At 35.0% G+C, this 22,788-nt stretch overlaps 1 protein-coding gene across 3 annotated transcripts in view; it reads left to right on the forward strand.

Moving 5' to 3' along the window:
* The window catches only part of DMXL1 (Dmx like 1), a 132,766-nt gene that overhangs the window by 74,430 nt on the left and 35,548 nt on the right, over positions 1 to 22,788 (forward strand). For 2 of the 3 annotated variants that reach the window (XM_049648427.1, XM_049648428.1), the window contains exons 27-33: positions 2,686 to 2,813; positions 3,339 to 3,587; positions 11,135 to 11,313; positions 16,129 to 16,265; positions 18,454 to 18,539; positions 20,524 to 20,725; positions 21,989 to 22,106. In XM_049648427.1, the coding sequence (XP_049504384.1) occupies positions 2,686 to 2,813; positions 3,339 to 3,587; positions 11,135 to 11,313; positions 16,129 to 16,265; positions 18,454 to 18,539; positions 20,524 to 20,725; positions 21,989 to 22,106 (1,099 nt within the window). Of the gene's footprint in view, positions 1 to 2,685; positions 2,814 to 3,338; positions 3,588 to 3,937; positions 4,052 to 11,134; positions 11,314 to 16,128; positions 16,266 to 18,453; positions 18,540 to 20,523; positions 20,726 to 21,988; positions 22,107 to 22,788 lie in introns of all 3 variants that reach the window. The other variant, XM_049648429.1, reaches the window with a different exon arrangement.

The raw sequence follows: 22,788 nt of genomic DNA on the forward strand, positions 1-22,788 counted from the left end.
GGCCAACTGACACATGAAAAAATGCTCCACATCACTCATCACCAGGGAAATACAGATCAAAACCACAATGAGATACCACCTGACACCTGTCAGAATGGCTAACATTAACAACTCAGGCAACAACAGATGTTGACAAGGATGCCGAGAGAGAGGATCTCTTCTGCACTGCTGGTGGGAATTTAAACTGGTGCAGCCAGTCTGGAAAACAGTATGGAAGTTTCTCAGAAAATTAAAACTAGAACTACCCTATGACCCAGCAATTGCACTACTAGGTATGTATCCAAGGCAACAGGTATGCTGTTTCGAAAGGACACATGCACCCCAATGTTTATAGCAGCACTATCCACAATAGCCAAAGTAGGGAAAGAGCCCACATATCCATCGATGGATGAATGGATAAAGAAGATGTGGTATATATATATATATATATATATATATATATATATATATATATATATACAATAGAGTATTACTCAGCGATCAAAAAGAATGAAATCTTGCCATTTGCAACTATGTAAATGGCACTAGAGGGTATTATGTCAAGCGATATTAGAGAAAGACAAGTATTATAAGACTTCACTCATATGAGGACTTTAAGATACAAAACACATGAACATAAGGGAAAGGAAGCAAAAATAATATAAAAACAGGGAGGGGACAAAACATAAGATGCTTAAATATGGAGAACAAACAGAGGGTTATTGGAGGGGTTGTGGAAGGGGGGATGGGCTAAGTGGGTAAGGGGCATTAAGGAATCTACTCCTGAAATCATTGTTGTACTATATGCTAACTAACTTGTATGTAAATTTAAAAAGAAATTAAAAATGAAAAATAAAAATAAAATGAAAATAATGTGTTTATGATTTTTCTCTTTATAGCCTAAGTTTCACTCTAATTTAGCTAGACTTTTAAAACATACTGTTTGACACTTAGGTATCTTTCCTTAGTGCTTTGAAATTCTTTCTTTTTTTTTTTTTTTTTATTTAAATTCCAGTTAGTTAACAAACAGTGTAATATTAGTTTCAGGTGTACAATATAGTGATTCAGCACTTCTGTACATCATCTGGTGTTCATCCTGCCAAGTGCACTCCTTAATCCCCATTACCTATTACCTATGACCATCCCCTCCCCCGCTCTAGTAAGCATCACTTCCTTCCCTGTGGTTACAAGTTTGTTTCTTGGTTTGCATCTTCTTTTTCTCCTATGATCCTTTGCTTTGTTTCATTTCTTTAAATATTTTGTCTTTTCTTTGTTCCTTATTAGACAGGTATTGGAACATAGAGGTTTCTTTTATTTTTGTTTTAGCTTTCATTTTATTCATTTTTCCTTCATTTCAGGAGAAATCCTAGCTTCGTTTTCCAGACACTAACTCATTCTTCAGCAATGTCCTTTTATTTAGCCTATCTGAGTTTGTGTTTTAGAAATTCTGTTTTTCATTTTTAAGATCTCCTTGTTAATTTTAATAACCACTTTTATTTTTATAACTTATAGTCTTTATTTCTTAATTGTTTTAACCTCTCTGAGTATAAAGCACATTCTGTAATGTTCTGGTATATCTGCTTCCTTAGGTGCAGGTCATTCACAGAGTTTGTTGTTTCTTACATGATGTTACTCTTCCTTTGTGTTGATTTTTTATTGTTTTATGTGCTTGAATTCTCTCATGAGAGTGTAAACTTACTACTCTGCTTATGTATTCCCAAGATAGCTTCAACTTGATATCTTTGGCCTTCGTCCTCCAAGAGTTCATTTTCTTGTCATTGAGTGTGGCTTTATTTTCATCAGTATATGTTTAATTTTTTTTAAATGTTGATTTTTGAGAGAGGGAGAGACAGAGCATGAGTCGGGGAGGGGCAGAGAGAGAGGGAGACACAGAATCTGAAGCAGGCTCCAGGCTCTGAGCTGTCAGCACAGAGCCTAATGTGGGGCTCAAACTCAAAAACTTTGAGATTATGACCTGAGCCAAAGTCGGACGCTTAACCAACTGAGCCACCCAGGCGCCCCTCTGTTTACTTAGTTTTAAGCTTAAAGTGCCATTTACTTGGAGAAACTTATCCTGACTTCCCAAATTGTGTACCATGTTACTCTGTTTTGCTTTTATAGCCCTGTATGCGTAGATTTTGTCTTTAAAAGCAATATAATAAAATGATTTGTGTCTGATACCTCCACCAGAGTGTAAATTTCATGGAGACAGAAACCACATTTTTAATTATATCCCTGGTACCTGGTGCATATACCTGATGTAACCTATCCTGATGTAGGGCTGACTAGCCATTAAATATCACACTGAACCTACACTGACTTTCTTTTCAACTAGATAATCTTGTTTTGAAATTTGATTGAATAGCTTGTAGTTTGTGGTCAATAGGAATTTAGTTTTCTCATTTGTACGTATTCTGTGTCTTTCACTAAATACTTAAAACATCACATGTGTTTTAATTTAGAAAATTTGCACGTTTACCCTCAAAGGATACTTGGTTTTAACATAACACTAGACTATAGATAACAGTACTTAGATCAGTAATAACAGTATAACTAATAAATTTATATTTAAGATACCCTAGAAGTTAGATCTAAAATATGGAAATAATACATATGAAATTCATTTTAGATCATTGTATGTTATGTTTACTGTTTTATTATATTGTTATTGTAAATTATTCTTATTTAAATGTTTTCTTCCTGTAGTTCATTTCAAACAAATCAGTTTACTGGAATGATGTATCAGACAGTATTGCTTCCCCATCGACATTCTTTGAAAACAGGAAGCTTAGACGAAGCAGTAACTCCTAATACAGCACCAGCACAATGGCCAGGTACAAATAATTTGTATATGTATATTTTTATATGTAAACAAAATATATATATAAATATACATATATGAGTTTTTTCTCAGCCTTATTGAATTAGATGAGGAAAAAGTACATTTGGCATAGTTTTGCTGTATGTTAGTAACTGTTGACATAACAGTTAACATTGTTAGAATTGATACCACTTGAGTATTTCCGATTTGTTATAAGTTATGTAGTTACTTAACATTGGTGTTTCCTTAGCCATTTTACTAAGATAACTCAAATGTTTTGTTATCACTTTTTATACTTTTGTTATAATAGGAGATCATTTGTCATGGCAATTAAATTTTGTCTTTCAGATTTATAGATCTTCATCATTTCTCTAACTTGAACAGATATTTCAGTGTTTGTGCATTAACTGTAATAACCTCTACTAGTCTGTGAATCTACAGAAGAAAAACTTTTAATTCTGATGTAATAAAGTTTTTTATATTTGATTTTTTTTTTTAATTTATTGTCATTAGTAGCTATGTTTGTTGTTTGTCCTAGGCATAACTTCTCTAATTCGACTTTTGAATTCTTCTGGCGAGGAAGCCCAGTCAGGGCTTACAGTTTTACTCTGTGAGATTCTCACAGCAGTGTATCTTAGTCTCTTCATCCATGGCCTGGCGACACATTCTAGTAATGAACTATTTCGGATTGTGGCCCATCCTCTAAATGAAAAAATGTGGTCTGCTGTGTTTGGTGGAGGTGCGCATGTTCCCAGCAAAGAACAGACACACTCAAAACCTTTACCTGGTTAGTTTTTCATTGGTTTCATTTATTTATTTATTTTTAAGACTGGAACTTTATTTATTCATCTGAATGATAACTTTGTCAAGTGTAATGACGTTTTAACTTATTCACACAAAATTCTTATTACAGACCATTTTCTTAAAGCATGAACAAATAGTTTTATGGTGAAAACGCAGTATGAAGTTTCTGGTGCAGTTTCCAAACTTTACGATACTCATGCACCATTGATTAGAACTGTCTAATGTAATTTTCTTAAATCTTTTACTATTGAAATTATCATTTGTTTTGAAATATACTGTAACTGTGGTCTTTGTTCTATCCCAAATACAGATTCTCTCTTCTTTCTTTGGCAGGAAGGCACTTTGCTATGCCTAGCCCCCACCAGGTAGTGGTATTCTCCATGGAATGTGTGGGCTTTACCAAAGCTCTTTCAGCCATCAGTTCTCATAGCCCTCCCAGTCTTGCAGGCAAGATACTAGCTTTAGAAATAGGCTTTTACAGTTCAGCTTGCTTTGTGTTTTTTTGAAGGGGTTGGGGTACCTTGGGCCCATTTTATTTTGTTTTGCACTTAACAGTAGAAAATTAAGAAATTTCCTTTATTTAATCAAGCCATATTTTTGATTTAAAACAATGATTAGCCTTTTAGAAACCACAATCTGCTCTTAAATTGTTTGTTTTGATGTTATCTATTCCTTACACTCTTAACATAATTTTAAATGTGTAGAAATAAACGTCAGTGCTAATCATGGTAAATCAGACTATGGCTTGAAATGACTGGAAAACATTTCAAAGTGGCTGCTTTATGTTTTGCATACTATGATTCTGGCCATTAGGGGATTTGGATTTCTAAGTGTTCATAATACCAGGAAAAGTAAATATTTTAAACAACTGTATTCCTATTTCTAAACTTTCTAATAGTAAAACTCTGTATATTGCATCTTGACCTGAAAAGAATCTTCATAATGCTTTCTACCTTTCTGTTAAGTTTTCTTTTTGTAATTTATTAGCCTGTGTGTGTTAATCTTAGTTTTCAAATTTTAAAAAATATTTTAATTTTTATAACCTGTTTTCTAATTTTTAAAGAGTAATTTCTCATGCTTTATTTTTTATATGGACAAAAAAAAGAAAAAGACTTAACTTCTCATGAAACTTGCCTGGGAATATATATACTTCAGATATCTGAATTCAGTTAAAGAAAAACCTTCAAAGTCTAAGAGGGGTGTATAAGATAGAGCTCTACTGAGATAAGCATTAAGCAAAAATGGTTCACTAATTCAGAACTTATTTAATGTGTTCTAAGAGAAAATTACTTAAAACTTTGATCTTATTAATGTGAAATGTTAAAAAGGAATAAATTCTAGCTATGGAATGTCCAAATACCTGTAAAAAATTAAAAATATTCTTACCAGTCACTATGTCTCAATTCCGACCAGTTCTTCTGAGCACAGATGTGTAAAGAACCTTACTCAAAGTCTAATAAGTTCATTGTTTAACCAGGTTTAGTTTTTCGTATACAAATACCATTACTTAAATTATCTTAGAGGTACCATCATAAACTGTATTTCACCAGTCACTGAAGTAAGTAAGTAAGTAAGGTGACCAAAAATTATCTGCATCTGTATATTTAATCCCTTGCATTGGGACTTGGTAGCCAAATAACACAGAATACTTAAAATATGTAGTTTACTTAGTAGTAGGGCTGGATATAGCCTTACCCAGATTATGTAATGCTCATCTGTCTTTGAGAACCTAGAAACTCTTATAAACCAATCATTGATGTAGCTTAGTACTAGAAGAGGTATTTAAAAGTCACCATTTGTTTTCCTTCTTTTGGTCTAAATTCTAACTTTAATTTTCTTTGCACTAATGGTGTCATGAACTAAATTATATTTCTCTGTACAAGTCTTTTATATACTTAATGTACTAATTCTTTTAGCGACAAAGTTTAAAACTATGACTAAGTTTTGTAATGTGAGAACATGGTAGATGATTTCTATTAGAGTTTAGCTTGGCAGGTCAGAATTCTTAACAAAAATGTTATGTAATAAATCAGTAATTTATTTTTTAATCAAATTTAATTTTGGAAATTCCACATCATATGTTAAAGATTCATTTTTTTGTAATTAAAACTAGTGTAGATGTATGTTCATGGAGTTTGGAATTTTTTTGTTATGGTTAATTTTTAAAATAGACAATCAGGTAAGCAATAGCAAATTTCAAAAAATGATTTTTTTATGCTAACAGTTAGAAATCCATACTTTTGCTTTTTATTGCATATTATAAAGCAAAACTCTTTTATTTGAAGAATTTTTATTGTATTTTGTAGTAATATTTGCAGTTGTGAGAACTGTGAATTTTTATCTTGATAAAATTTTAGTAATTTTTTTTATGTCTCCAGCTTGAGGCATGAAATAAAAAATGAGTATTTTATTTGTAAGCCTGTTTTTTTTTTTTTTTTAACTATGAGACTGCTAATGATGTTTTAGACATTTTAAAGTGTGTTTTTGCCTTTTGATTATTTATGTTAAATACAGATCAGAAAATCCAGATGTTTTACTTTTTTCCCCTCAAACTTGTATCAAAATAAAAGTTTTGTATTCAGTATTTAGTGATTGATTATACATGTCATTGCTATCCTTCCTTTAGCAAAATATACAAAATAGCAGCATTTCTTGACCAGAAAAGGTAAGACTTAAGCATTTTAAAATAGAAAACAGCTATTTAAAATATAGGTGAATATGCCAAATCCTTTTAATTGACTGTTTAAAAGTAGTATCATGGGACAGTTACCTCTAGATTTTTTATTATATAACCCTAGTGACAAAACATGCTTAACTAAGTCCTGCTTGGTTATGCTTAACAACAATGTGTGTACTTACTTATTTAAAATACATGTACTCTTTTGGGGCGCCTGGGTGGCTCGTCGGTTGAGTGTCCGACTTCGGCTCAGGTCATGATCTCACAGTTCATGGGTTTGAGCCCCGCATCAGGCTCTGTGCTGACCGCTTGCTCAGAGCCCGGAGCCTGCTTCAGATTGTGTCTCCTACTCTCTCTGCCCCTCCCCCATTCACGCTTTGTCTCACTCTGTTTCTCAAAAATAAATAAATGTAAAAAAAAAAATTAAAATAAAATACATGTACTCTTTTTGATCCAGATATTAAACAAATTTTGTTTTCTTCTTCCCCTTACCACTTACCTCCCGTGTCTGCTCCCCTTTTCACCCCTCCTTTTTTTTTCTTTGCCCTAATGCTTCTGCTTTCCCTCAGCCTCCTTCTCACTCTTCTCCACTCTCCCTCTACTCCTTTCTTCTTTTGCTTCTCTTCTTACCCTGTTTCTCTTCTCTTCCTTTTTTTCCCACCTCTACTCATTTAAAAAACTCAATGTAAGTAGTGGATTTACTTACTACTTAGATTTTATTTCCATATTCCATTGAATCACTTTGGACACCAACCACCTTGGCGACTACTCGCCCTGTGATTTGGAGATAGATCACTACTTTCTACTAAGGTAGTTGTTTCTTTTTTTTTTTTTTTTTTTAATGTTTATTTATTTTTAAGAGAGAGACAGAGACAGAGTGTGAGCAAGGGAGGGGCAGAAAGAGAGGTAGACACAGAATCCGAAGCAGGCTCCAGGCTCTGAGCTGTCAGCACAGACCCCGACACAGAGCTTGAACTCACAAACCATGAGATCATGACCTGAGCCAAAGTAGGATGCGTAACCAACTGAGCCACTCAGGTGCCCTATTCATTGTTTTCTTTTTATAGATGCTTATGAAGCAGGTGCAAGGTAATGATCTGAGGAAGACCTTGAGAGTCAGTCTTTCTAAAATATGGAAAATACCACCTGTCAGACATTTTTTTAGCATTAATTTTTTTTTCTTTGAGGATTAAGAAGTACCTTAAATTTACTATTCTTTTAATCTCCTGTTTTGGTCTTTTTCTTTTAAGAATCTTTGAAGTTTACCTGTAAAATCAAGTTTTACATATAATTTTCAGAATATTTGATTTGTGTTGGCATATGTTTGTACTTCTCAAACTTTTTGCCTAAAGTGGATGCTAAAGGAGAGTGAATACATATCTCTTAGGAGATCTCTTCCACTGAATTATCTTGCCAAAAGTAACAAATAGATTTGGAATCTATTTTATCTTGAACGTACATGACTTTTATCTTCTACCTATCTTTGTTTCTTTCCAATGAAATGTTTTAAGTCATTATTTAAGTTACTTACCTTCATCCTCCCACCCCTTAAACTTTGGAGCTAAATTTGAAGGTCCAGGACCTTCAAGCCTCCTGAAGCTTCGTTGCAGTCTCTGGCACACTCATGAATAGTCTCATGGATAAGGTTGCCTTAGATTGAGGAGCAAGGAATGAGATCGTTCCTCCTGGTTACTTTGAGGTCAGGTTTTAAAAGAAATAACATTTAAGTCTAGGTTTAGAATATTAATTTTGTGTCTGATAAACAAACAAAAAAAGTTAATCTTATTAGCCACCTTCTGTTTTGATTTTAATCAAAGCAATATATGTGCATGGTAGCAAATCTAGTAGTCCAGAAGAATTTGTGGAAAAAAGCAACGTTGTCTTTCTTACTTCTCTGTACCTCCTAGGTCCATTCTTCAACTGTAACTTCTTTAGCCATTTCTCCAGTTCTGTTGTGAATTCTTTTGGGAGTCATTTCCATATTTCCAAGAAAACCCCTGCGGAGTGAGGATAGGGGTTCTTAAGAGGGAAGGAAAGTGTATTTGCATGCTTAGTCCACTATCTTGACTTTAAAAGTACTTTTTTTCTTTCAAGATTTTATTTAAATTCAAATTAGTTAACATATAGTGTAATATTAGCTTCAGGGGTAGAATTTAGTGATTCATCGCTTGAATATAATACCCAGTACCCATCACAACAAGTGCCCTTTTCATTGCCCATCACCCATTTATCCCATCCCACCACCCACCTCCCCTCCAGCAACACTCAGCTGTTCACTCTAGTTATTAGGCTCTTAGGGTTTGCCTCCCTGTTTTTATCTTATATTATTTTTCCTTCCTTTCCTCTGTGTTCATCTTTTTGTTTCCTAAATTCCTCTTATGAGTGAAATCATATGGTATTTATCTTTTTCTGACTGAACTAAGCATTTGCTTAGCATAATACACTCTAGCTCCATCCGTGATACTGCAAATAGCAAGATTTCATTCTTTTTGATGGCAGAGTAATATTCCGGTGTGTGTGTGTGTGTGTGTGTGTGTGTGTGTGTGTGTGTGTGCGCGCGTGTGCGTGCGCACACACACATGTACACACCATATTATCGTTATCCATTCATCAGTTGATGAACATTTGGGCTCTCTCCATACTTTGGCTATTGTGAATAGTGCTGTTCTGAACATTGGGGTTCATGTGCTCCTTTGAATTACCATTGCTATACTTTTAAAACGTACTGTGAATCCAAAACAGCTAAGAAATTTATTTTAAAAATTTATGTTAGTGCATGAACGGTAGTTTTTCCTTACCCACTTTCTAGCCTCTTTGTATTTCTTATAATTCATAAACTCCATATCCAACTTCGTTTTCAATTCTAATACTGTTTTTTGTTGTTTTTTTCTTCTGTTACTGGTAAAGTATCCATTTACTCTCTCAGTAATAGAATAGTAGAGTCAGTTTTTATCCAAGGAGTGGCAGACGTCCTTGATATTTATTAGCATTTTCAAAAGTAAGCAGCCGAGCACTCAGCCACTATAGGTAGTCTCTCTTGGTACTTCACGACTGCTCTAACCTCGTGTGATTAAGCATAAAGTTGCCTTAGGTCTTGCTGTAATTGAAGGGAAAGGAAGGAGCATCTACACTAAGAACCAGCTACGGGTTATTTCTTGTTTGCTGGGAGGCACTGCTCAGGTCCTTTTACATTTATAGCATTTGAAATAACATAACATTCAGTACTGTGAATTTGTTTGCCATTTTTTTTCTGTCCTTGTTCATCAAAAATATTTTAAGAAGTAGTTTTATACTTCTGGCATTGAGTCTGTAACTTTAAACATTTACCCCCAGTGTGTGGTGACTTTCTTATTTTCATGTCAGTATCCAGGCAGTACTTCCAAAGTTTTTTCTTTCTAAAAATTTTCTTAGGTTTTGCTTTAAAAACTGATTTTTTTTAATCCCGTGGCCATCTTGGCAAAAATGTGTTCATTTAGCATTGTTTGTAAGTTTTATTTTTCTAGAGATCCTTTATGCTTCTATGTTTATATGCCTTCTGATCTAAAAACAAAATTAAAAGCCAAATACTAATGTTAAAGTCAAATGATAAATTTATTTTAAACCACAGCATTAATTTTTTGAAAGGTAAAGAATACCTTTATATTCTAAATTTTTTACTTGATCAGAATTTGGTAGAACCACTGTTGAAGCTTTAGAATATATATAAATGTATGCAACAGATATATTAGAAGAATGATCATTGAATATCAATTGCTTATAAAAACAAAAAAATGACACATTTTAATCTGATGGTTCCTTTTAAAATCATTTGAAAGGTTATGTAATTATCATAGCACTTTTTAGCAATCTTTTGGAATTTTATTCATTTTAGTTTCCTTTTATCTGAAATAATGAAATTAGTCTGTTAAACTCAGCTTGGCTGTAGCTTGATGTGATGCATGAGCATGCTGTTTATGCAAGCTGAGTAGCTTCCAACAATAAAACAAAATTGTATTACAGAACAAATATTTGCATTCCTTTGGGAGGTAAGTAAATTCTCACTGAAACCACTGAAGGAAAATACTGGGGTGTGCCTGATTGTGGAGTTGTTTGCCTGTTGATTAGACCTGTGCTTCTCTCTGGGAGATCCTTGGTTCTCTACTGGTGATTTGCATCTCGTGACTGACTTAGTATTTGTCGAAGATTTGTGTAACTTGTTTTTCTTTACTAAGGCCCTTAATACTCTAAAGCAAAATACTAAAAGAATACTGTTAAATGTTTAAAAGTTAAAACAACAAAGATTGCATTTTCTCCCTCGTATTTGTTATTCCACTGACCAGAAAATTCCATATGCAACCCATTTCCAGAAGTCTGAGTCAGCTTAATTAAGTTCTTACATATTTGAATTTTTTTAATATTTTCAGTGAAAACATATAGTTTTGTATGGAGATAAAAGGCCAAGGGATTACTAAAGAACCTCCTAAGTGAATTTTTGCTTTTAATTAATATTGACATCCCATGATATTCTTGGTCTTCCATGGTATTCTTAAACACAAAGTAGAGGGATATAGATAATTTTCTTTCATGATCTTAGCTCCATTGTGGACTCATTTATAAGTGGATATTATATCCTATTACCCACATATGCAATAGAAAAGTTAACATTCAGAGAATGAGAAATAAGTTGAGATAAAAGCAAAGATTGCTGTTGATGGTGATTTTTGTCTCACTTCTATTTTATTACCTTACTATTATAATAATTCACTTTTGTGTGTGTGCTTATTTGTAACCTTAAATCTTATACAAAGATAGGTGAAGTTAGTACACTGGAAATAGTGCTTACTTGAATAATACTTTATTTTTCTTTTTATTAGTTTCTTCACTTGTGGAAGAAGGAGAGAAACAGAACAAACGTTTTAGGCCATCAAAAATGTCTTGCAGAGAATCTGCCCCACCAACCTCTTCCTCATCACCAGTCAGCCAGGACTTACTGACAGTCAAAGAGAAGTTCATCCCACCGGAGCTCAGTATCTGGGACTATTTCATAGCCAAGGTAATAAAAGTGCCACCCAGAACAATACTTATGCAGTGAAATGGAAATGAAAATGTTTAAAATAATTGTAATTGCTGCTGCTTCCAAGTATTTTCCCACTCTGATTTAGAAAATTTTCATTTTATCAGGCTGCATAACCAAAAAAAAAAACACAAAAAAACAAAAAAACCCTCAAAAACATTTGGCCATTTCCAATCAGTTAAGGCAGTTCTTTGATAAGTTATGATTTCTTTATTTTAGATAAAATAGTTCTAGATGGAAAGATAAATTGGTCAGCACCTTAATGCTAATGTACTTGATTGTAATTAAGAAATCAAGATTGCTAGAAGCCACAGGGCCATTCCTGCTGTCGTTCCTTTTCTGTCCTACAGACAGTCCTGCACTGTTCTCGTATACACATTATAGTTGGTGGGTCCTTCAGTAAGTAACATGAGTCCCTCAACAACATGGCTTAAAGTTTCCACAATATATTAACTGTGAATAACTGCATAAAGTACAAACCTCCCTGCTGGCTCCTCAGTCCACAGTTCACTATGGAAATAACAGATGTACCTCATGTTCAGTGACCAATCACAACAGTTCTTTCAAAGTCTATTGGTGATTAGTACCTGTTAGTTCATATGCAGACAGAAAAGTGTGTTGCTGTCTTGGCTCCCATGATGAACTCAAGTGACATTTTCTAAAGTTGCATAATCACAAGACGGAACTGGCTCACAAAGATGAAAGTGCAACACAACAGTGAAAGGTGGTAGCACTATAAGTGAAATTCAAATCAAATATAAATGAAGTTGTGAAAAAAATAGCTAATTGTGGGATCTCTGACATTACTGTCATTCGAGAGACTCTAGTGCAACCAGAAGACTTAGGGAAGGCTGACTTGTCAACACGAATGAGGAAAGTGTGACAAAAAGATGACCATATTCTAGAGATAGTGAAATTGCCAAAAACAAAACAAACAAAAAAAAACAATCTTCATGTTAGAGTAACTCCTGGTAATATTTCACAACGTTGAAGGTGCGAAGAAGAAAATGTTGGAAGCTGATACAAACTTGGAAACAAATATGATGACGATTTGCCAATGATTAGAAAAGATGTTTGCTTTGTATCCTAAATTACAGAGTTAGAAGGCAGGGACTATTCAGAGTACTCTTGATAAATTTTTTATAAAGACATAAAACACTTAATTCTCAATATTTCTAATATTTTAATTACAGTGTTCTAAATAAATATTTTTACTATTTTTTCATTTCCTTATACATTTATTGCCTACCATAAGTGTTTTTAATGTTTTGAAAAATATTTTTCATAGTCATAGAATATTTGTAATTTTTCCTTTGTTTAATAAGATCGCCTTGGAGCACCGGGTGGCTCAGTCAGTTAGGCATCTGACTTTGGCTCAGGTCATGCTCTCAACGTTGTGGGTTGGAGCCCCTCATCAGGCTCTGTGCTGATAGCTCAGAGCCTGGAGTCTGCTTTGGATTTTGTGTCTCCCTCATTCTCTGCCCCTCCCCCGCTAGTGCTCGCGCTCTCTCTCTCTCTCTCTCTCTCTCTCTCAAAAATAAACATTAAAAAAAAATGAAGAAACGTCAAAAAAAAGAAAAAAATTTAAAGATTGCCTCACATTGACTTCAGCTTGCATGGTTGTTTTCATATTCCTGTGCTACCATGCACATGCAGAAAAGGCCTGAATGTATCTTCTCCTTTTCCTATGATCAGCCCGATCCCTAACATTCTCAACTTCCAGATGTTCTTAATATTTTGTTGTATTAATTGACACTGAACTATTTTCTGGTGACACCAGTCCCTCAGGCACGTTAAGCGTTAGCTTTTATTTTTCATTTATTGTACAATGCGTGGGCTAAAGACAGGTATCCGTATCTCCTTCTTCCTCATTGCCTTTTACAGAGTCATTCATTCATTCATTCATTCAACAAATGTTTATTGTTGCTATGGGAATATATATATGTCATCTTCATTTCTGAAGCACAGTTTGAGTTGATAAAGGATTCTTGATCAGCACGGCCTTCTTTAGCTCTCTGTGTTCCTGGACCTTGTTAAATTTCTGGCTGCTCTGCCCTTGTCCCACTTTATATCATAGCCTCAGGCTAATTGAGATGTTAGCCTTTCCTAGCTATTTGGTAATGAGATCTCTGTCATTTTTGACTGTGCCATTGGGGTGGGATTTTTATTAAAGTGTCAGCCCTTCTGGCCATGCAGCAGAGTTCTCAATCCTCACGGATGCCCTGCTGGCTCCAGTGGACCCCTCTCACACAGAGTGGCAGGGATGGAGTCGCAGAGACCCTGGCCAAAATGCCAGGTGCTTCTCTGTGTGTTGTATATATTGATCAATTTCCAGTTTCTTTTAAAGGACCTTTTTACAACATTGTTCAGTTTTCCTGTTGCTTTCTGGTGAGAGGACTTACGAAGCTCCTCACTCAGCTCTTTCAGAAGTTCTGCCGTCCGTGCTATTTCTTCACCAGGCTGCCCTAGACCAAAGTAACTTCAGACTTCCCACATCTCCTCCTCTGTCCTCACCCTTAACTAATGCCCTCATCTTACAAGTCATTAGAAAGGTAGAATCGCACAAAACTGTCACTGTCCTATCATGAAGCTATAACTACATCTTATTCCTTCCTTCTGTTATTATGGAAGAAGAGTCCTTCTTGTCACAGGCTCCATTTCTGTTCTGAATCCCCGTCGTGCTTTCCTGTCTACTCTTCACTATGTTTTCAGTTCTCTTGTCTCTACAGGCTGCTTCCCATCAGGACAGAAATGTGCTCTTCTGTCTCCCATTCCAAGTCCTGCTTTGATCCCCAGACTTTTCTCAGCTATTACCCCATTTCTCTGCTTCCTCTTACCATTCAACTTTTCAAAACTGTACGCACATTTTTTTTCCTATTACCTTAGGTCCCTTTCATAGTTCCCCACTGTGCGACTTCTGACACAGCTACCCCTCTGAAGCTGCTGTTATTGAGATTCAGGGGGCATCCTTGTTGTCACATGTAACTGAAACTTCTTTATCATCGTCCTAATTAAATTCTTAGCAAAATTCAACACATACGACCATTTCCTCCTTTGAAACACTTTTTTGTCTTCTTCTCTTAATGCCAATCTCTTCTGTTTTTTTCCCTAGCCTTACTATTTACTATTTACTATTTACTATTTACTATTTACTATTCTTTTGTGGTCTCCTTTCTTTGTCCTTCCTTTTCTACCTGATCTATAATCTTAATCTTACTCAAGATTTGGGTTTTTGATACTCACTTTGTCCACCACTTCCCTCTCACAACCAGAGCTCCCTCAATTTAGTAGATGGCATCTTTATCCTAATAGTTGCTCAAGCCAGAAACCCAGAAATCGTCTTTTTTCTCTCTGTTCCTTGCTCTCCGTATTTATTGGCACATCTGGCAGTGCTTTCCCCCAAATACACCATCAGTATGTTATTTCTCTCCATCTTCATCACCTGTTACCACGTTGTCGAAACCTGACCTCTGTGCTCTAGAGCCAAAACATACCGTGAAGACAGAGTTTGGGGATAAAGAGGAACACTGGTTTTAATGCTTTGCCAGGCAAAGGAGGCTGAAGCAGGCTAATGCCTTCAAAGCTGCAGATCCACCTGTAATAAAAGGTTAAGGGTGGTTTTAGGAAAATACAGGATCTGGGCAGTTTAGAGAACAATCTGGCACATATGCCAGGCGGGTTGGTCATGTTTCTTGACTACCTCAGGCCCGGCCATCCGAGTCTCGTTACTGGCTATGCACCGAGGTCAGGGAGATGTCCACATTGATACCAAGTTCATGGAACAAAGGATTCTACAGAACAACACGTGAAGGGAAGAGGGAGGCTTCAAGAATGAGGAAGAGAAAAATTTGTTCAGTTTAAAGGCAAGCCTTGCCGAAGCACTAGTGTGTCCATCTTAATTCCCATCTGCCTTTACGTTTCTGTAGCGGTTTCATCCAGACTGTCAACTCTTGCCTTAGTTACTGTCTCCGTTTCTACTCTTGCCTTTTGAGTTTTGTCTCATAAGAGAGGGGCATTGTAATAGTCTTAGAATGTAAATCTCAATACCTGTCCTCTCCTTAAAACTGACTAGTGACATTCCATTACCCTCTTGACTGTGATCTACAGACACCCTGCCCCACCTGTCACCTACCATTGTCTTGAGTGTTCATCGCAACACTTACCCTCCTGCATTAGTGGCCTTCAGTCAAACTACTTTCCTTCCACACCAAACTCTTTCCCGTAGGAAAACCTCTCTACCTACTCTTTCTGCTGCTCAAAATGAGCTTTTCTTCCCTCCTGATCTGTGGCTTACTTCTTGTCCCTGCAGTCTCACGCCACTTTTCAAAGAGGGCTTTCATGATGAGCTCATCTCTGTTCTTGTTGCTCTTCTCCATCCCAGCCATCCTTTGTGTGTGTGTGTGTGTGTGTGTGTGTGTATACATATATCACAACTACATACAGTTTGTACTTCCTTTTCTATTTTTTGCCGTTTTCCCCCTAAAATGTAAGCTCTTTGAGTTCAGTGACTGTGTATATGTCTCAAAAATTCTTATAGCAAGTATACTTTTTGATGTGTTGATACTTGATAAATTTTTTGTTGAATGGCTGAATTAATAAAGAATACTGTCAAGAGAAGTCAGAGGCATAGAATGTCAGAAAAGAAGCAGCCAAATACTGGTTACTTTACTTTCTTACAATGAAGTACCTGAAAATGAGATAAATTGTTAATATTAGACTCTGTCATTGAATGTTTTAAATCAGGGAGTTGAATGATAAATCCCGTAACTTTTTTTTTTTTTTTTTTTTATATAGCCTTTTCTCCCTCCTTCCCAAAGTAGAGCAGAATATGATTCAGAAGAGAGTCTGGAGAGTGATGATGATGATGATGATGATGATGTTTTAGCTTCTGATTTCCATCTGCAAGAGCATTCTAATTCAAATTCATATAGGTATGGAATATTTAATTTTAAGTTTCTTTTTAGAAATTTCTCATGGCTTATATACATAATATTTTTGAAAATAATTCATGTAAAATTAATAGCTCATTGAATTAAAACACCTAAGTCAAATTTCTTTAGATGAAATTGTTAGATACCGTTCTTTAACAATAATTTCACAGTTTATTTATTATGTATGAATCAGTCCTCACAAATGCTATCAGACTATTCCTTGCCCTTTGCTCCCTGAGATACACAAATCCCACTGTTTTAGCCTAGAAAACACAATATCTTTTCAGTGTAATACTAATGCTCTAACATGTCAGTGATTTTTGTCTTAAAAATGTCTTCCCCATATTATAAAAATCATAAATGTTCAAAATGTTCACCCTCGGCTCCGAAGCTGCATTATCCTTACATGCATGGATAATGGTGTATTATCTTATCTCTGTTGATATGTTGTATATGTCTGAAAGGTGTATACATTTTATTAAGACATTGTATGTTATGGTATGATAGAAAAATAGAAATTTTCCACAAGCAATAAGTAGGATATTAGGGAAAATGAAGTAGTCCTTTATCGAAAGGAAAAATTATGAGATTTTTCCTTACTGGTATACTGTTGTTGATTTCCTGTTGACCTGATTTTGTTTTTTGAATACACAAAATATTTACATGGCTCAGAAGTCAAACTGTATAATTTAATAACAACAAAAACAAAACAACCCAATTTAAAAAGCGCACAAATGACTTGAATAGATGTTTTTCCAAAGCAGATATATAAATGGCCAATAAGCACATGAAAAGGTGGTCACTATCACTGATTATTAGGAAAATGCAATTTGAGGCCACAGTGAGAGTTCACTTCATACCTCTTAGCATGACTGCTCTCAAAAAGAAAATAGCAGTGTTGGCAAGAATGTGGAGAAATTGGACTCTTTGTGCCCTATTGGTAGAAATGTGAAATGGACACCACTGTGGAAAACATTATGGCAGTTCTTCAGAAATTAAAAACAGAATTACCACATGACTCAGCAATTTCATTTCTAAGTATATATACCCTAAAGAATTAAAATAAATAAGGTATTGAATAGGTATTTGTACAAACATGTTCATGACAGCATTATTAATAGTAGCCAGGGGGTAAAAGTACTAAGTGTCTGTTGACAGATGAATGCATAAATAGAAATAGTAGTATATACCTACAGTGGAATATTATTCAACCTAAAAAAGGATGGAAATTCTAACACATGTTATAACATGGATAAACCTTGAGGACAGCATGCTAAATGAAACAAACCAGTCACAGAAAGACAAATACTGTATAATCCCACATATGAGATACTTAGTAGAGTATCATAGAGTAGTCAGATTCATAGAGACAAAAGGTCTCTATGAATGGTGGTGGCCAGGGACTAGGAGAAGGGGGAAATGGGGGAATTGTTGCTTAATAGAGATAGTTGTAATTTTGCAAGATGAAAAGAGTTCTAGAAATTGGTGGTGGTGATGGTTGCACAAAAATATGAATGTACTTAATGCCACTGAACTAAAAAATAGTTAAGATGGTAAACTCTGTGGTATGTGTATTTTACCACAATTTAAAGTAGTAAAAAGCCAGTACTCTAAGAAATAAACGTGTTTCACTTTAAGAGAAGCTAATATTTCTTTTTTCATTTAAAAAAGCAAAAACTATATAAAAATGTGAAATCGGAAGTGTCACATTTCTGTCTTCCACTCATTTCCTCCTCTACACCCATTTTTATTAGTTTCTGTTTTATCTGCCTTTTTGCAAAATAATCGCGCGCGCATGTGTGTGTAATATCTTATTTCCCTGCTTTCTTACATGGAAAAACATACTGTGTATAATGTTCTATAATTTGCTTATTTATTAATACATACTGGAGTTCACTTCATTTTAATACTTTGAGATCCTTCTTTGTTCCTTTTTTATGGCAACTGTTTTTTCTGTGGTTCAAAACCATAGTGTTTGAACCAGTATTTTCTTGGTGGATAATTGGTTGTTTCTGCTCTTTTGCTATTTTAGATAAAACTGACATGAGTAACTCCATGCATATATTGTTTTGGTTTTGGGAAAGTATATCTGCAGACTAGATTCTTGGTGGTGAAATTGTTGGATTAAAGAGTGGTATACTCTTCTAAAACCCTAAGTAAGTTTTTAACACATCTGTTTTATTTTTAGTTGGTCATTGATGCGCTTGGCAATGGTGCAGTTGGTACTCAACAATTTGAAGACTTTCTATCCCTTTGCAGGTCACGATCTTGCAGGTAATAAATATCTTAACATGAACTAATATTCCCAGTGCTTTTGAATTACTATTTTGTATTTTTTTTCAAATAGTGGAGAAAAACTTTAGTAACTTACTATTGTAGAAGATAGGTTTCTTTTAACCAAACCAACCATCTATAAATATTTTATATAGGTGCCCTTAGGAGGACATCATCTAAGAAAGCTGGGGATCTGAACCTGATGTGATTGACTGTATTGAGACTTTATTTATAGCTGTAGCCAGGTGTTGAGGGATTTAATAGCAGTAGACACTTAGAAAACTAAGCACGCAGCACTCTCAACAATAGCCAAATTATGGAAAGAGCCTAAATGTCCATCAACTGATGAATGGATAAAGAAATTGTGGTTTATATACACAATGGAATACTACATGGCAATGAGAAAGAATGAAATATGGCCTTTTGTAGCAACGTGGATGGAACTGGAGAGTGTGATGCTAAGTGAAATAAGCCATACAGAGAAAGACAGATACCATATGGTTTCATTCTTATGTGGATCCTGAGAAACTTAACAGAAACCCGTGGGGGAGGGGAAGGAAAAAAAAAAAAAAAAGAGGTTAGCGTGGGAGAAAGCCAAAGCATAAGAGACTCTTAAAAAGTGAGAACAAACTGAGGGTTGATGGGGGGGTGGGAGGGAGGGGAGGGTGGGTGATGGGTATTGAGGAGGGCACCTTTTGGGATGAGCACTCGGTGTTGTATGGAAACTAATTTGACAATAAATTTCATATATTAAAAAAAAAAAAAAAAGAAAACTAAGCACGTGCAAAAACTTAGTGATTATTAACTCCAGGGGAAGAAAAGATTGTACAGAAAGGTACATGATAGTATACCACGTGGTTCAGCTATGATCTATATTTATAAATAGATATAACAAGTTAAACCTGAAAACATCAATTTAACCAGAAATTATTATGTGACTATATTGCAGTGATGGAGAGACCGTTTATTTTTATGTTCCATAGTAATAAATTAGTACGCCATTTCTAAAATTGAAAAATCATGAATTCACAGTATTATCATGTTATTTAGATCTTCAGAGGTAAATAGGAATAGCTAAAAGTTGAAAGTAGGGCTGCCCAGGTGGCTCAGTTGGTTAAGCATCCGACTTCGGCTCAGGTCATGATCTCACGGTTCGTGAGTTCAAGCCCCACATCAGGCTCCGACAGTTCAGAGTCTCGAGCCTGCTTCAGATTCTGTGTCCCCCTCTCTCTTGGCTCCTCCCCTGCTCACACTGTCTCATTCTTTCTCAAAAATAAATAAACATTAAAAAAATTTTAATAAAATAAAAGTTGAGAGGGGAATGAGGAGTCATGTGAATGAAAGTTTACAGAACTAGAAAGTGTTGAATTTACTGGTAAATATTATTTAAGTTTTTTTTTTTTTTTTTTTTTTTACTTTCGTGTATTATTTTAATTTTCTAAACAAGTTTTAAATATACCCATATAGATTTGGGTATGTGTGTGTGTGTGTCTATGTGTGTTGTGTATGTATGTATACATATACATATGTATGTACATATACATACATACACAACACACACATACACTGTATAGAAATATATACCATATAGAAATTAAATGTTAAAAGCTATTATTTTTTCCTCTCCAATATATTTTTATAATATTCAGGTATATTTTTTCTTGTGAAATTAAAGCCAGAGGCAGTAATTGATATAGCAATCAATACTTTATATCATAAGTCATAAATATTATTCCAAGTTATACTTGTAAAGCTATGATATAATTTCAACTTAGATTTCTCTTTTTTTTTCTGTTGCTAAGGGCCACCTAATAATGTTGAAATAAAGATTCATTACATCTTTTTTTTTGAATCCTGTGGGTTTCTGTGCCCACCTCTCTTCCACATCTCCTCTGCCAAAACATGTCTTCTCTCCTTCCTACAGTTGAATGTAACATTTTACTGCAGAAGACAAATGTGGGTCATTTTTATTTTCTCTTTTTAGAACTTCCAGTTAGTTCACCACTTTGTCATGCGGTTCTGAAAACTCTTCAGTGTTGGGAACAAGTTCTTCTCCGACGACTTGAAATCCATGGTGGGCCACCTCAAAACTATATCTCAAGTCATACCTCTGAAGAGAGTGTGTCTGCAGGCCCTGCAATTCTCCGCCATAAAGCTTTGCTGGAACCTACAAACACTCCTTTCAGGTAGGTTTTCCTATAGATCCTGTTTTTGAATTTTTTTTTTAATGTTTATTTACTTCTTTTTGAGAGAGCGAGAACAGCACAGGTAGAGGGGGGATGGGCAGAGAGAGAGAGACACAAAATTCAAAGCAGGTTCCAGGGTCCAAGCTGTCAGCTCAGAGTCCTACGTGGTGTTTGACCCCCCAACTGCGAGACCATGACCTGAGTGAGCTGAGTCAGACGCTTAACCAACTAAGCCACCCAGGCGCCCCCTATGGATACTGTTTTTACGTCAGAGTTACTAAATCAGAATGCTATCAACTAGTAATTTAAAAAAAATACTTAAGGCCTTCTGTGTCTAATTTGCAGTTCTTGGCTCGTATCTGTGTCTTTGTTAGATGTATACTGTAGGCCAGAGGTTAGCAAACATTTCCTGCAAAGTCCTAGAAAGTAAATATTTTAGGCTTTGCAGACCCTGGAATCCTTGTTGCAGCTCTTAAACTGCCATTGTACAGTGAAAGCAACCATAGACAATAAGTAAACAAATGGTCATGGCTGTGATCCAATAAATTTTATTTTTGAAAATGAAAGGCAGGCTGAATTTGACCTCTGGGCCATAGTTTACTTCCGCCCACTCTGGAACAGTGCCCTTCAAAATATTTAGTTAGCAAACTGTTTTACTGTCCGTGGGGAGATGAAGCATTTGCACCAAAAGGTAAATCGATGCAGTGCTTGTTTCATCAATAAAGTCTTGCTACCAAATGTTAACTGAATTAAACTGTACTTACAGGCTTAGTTATACAGTTGATACACATTATTTCACAAGTTCTTAACCATAGTGAGCATCAGTAACAGTTCGTGGGCTGATATGTGTCCTCAGACACTTGGAGTAGCTCTGCCTCTAGATCTCTTCCAGGAAGTCTAACTATTTTGGTAGATCTTCTGTTCCTGGGGGTCGGAAACTGCAGCTTAGAGCCAAATCCACCCCTCCTCCTGCATTGTAAACAAAATTTTATTGGATTACAGCCACACCCTTTGATTTTAATATTACCTATGGGTGGTTTCCTTCTTCAGTGGCTGAGTTGAGTGGTTGAAAGACCATGTAGCCTGAAAGCCTAAAATCTTTACAATCAGGTTCTTTAAGAAAAAGTTTGCAGACTGCTGCCTAGATGATGTGATCTGATTCTAGTTTATTTATTATTATAAACATTCTTACAACACCAAGGAAATGTGGTCAAGTTATTCAGAAATCTCCAAAGTGTATAATTAAATATCCTGTCTCTGTAGATCCAAACACCATCTGGCACTGTCTGTGAAGAGACTTTGGCAGTATTTGGTGAAGCAGGAAGAAATTCAGGAAACTTTTATCAGAAATATATTCACGAAGAAAAGATGTCTAAATGAGGTCTGTATAAGTTAAAACCTTTTTTTTTTTAATTACTGAAGTCTTGTTTTATGTACCTATAAAGAATAAGTTGTATTTTACAACCCACTTTTATACCATAAACGTATATTATGCAGTTAATAAATAGATACAGTAATTGAAAAGGAGAGAGAACGGGTCACTATTTTCTGAAGTCAATTTAAAGTAACTAATTCAGATGTATTTGGAACTTTTTTTTCCTAAAAAGGTACTGTTTGAGTGAAGATTGTGTATCTTGTTTGGTGTGCTTTGAGTTGTCATGATTGCCATTTTAGGAAATAAAGTAGAATTTTCCCATGATTTTCAGAATGTGATCGTTAAAAGAAGTTATCTTAGAAGTTTTATTGAAACTAGGTTTGTATACTGAGAACATTTCAAATATGTACATTTTCTTTTTATTCTTTCAATTATGCTTCTTAGTGAATTTTGTAAGTGCAGTTTATAAATATACTGTGGTTAATTATACTTTGATGTTATCATTATGATTATTTTTCACATTTAGTTCAGTGCTTTAAAAAGTTCCATTTTGATGCTATGGAGAATTTGCACCTAAGTAGATTAACATGTTGCTTCCTTTTCTGTGACAGTATTGCTATTAAAAAAATACCCGGTAAACTCAGTGGTGGACTTAGTGATGACACTAATTCCTTATGTCCTCATGGAC

Source organism: Panthera uncia (genome assembly GCF_023721935.1).
Source record: "Panthera uncia isolate 11264 chromosome A1 unlocalized genomic scaffold, Puncia_PCG_1.0 HiC_scaffold_17, whole genome shotgun sequence".
NCBI lineage: Eukaryota > Metazoa > Chordata > Mammalia > Carnivora > Felidae > Panthera > Panthera uncia.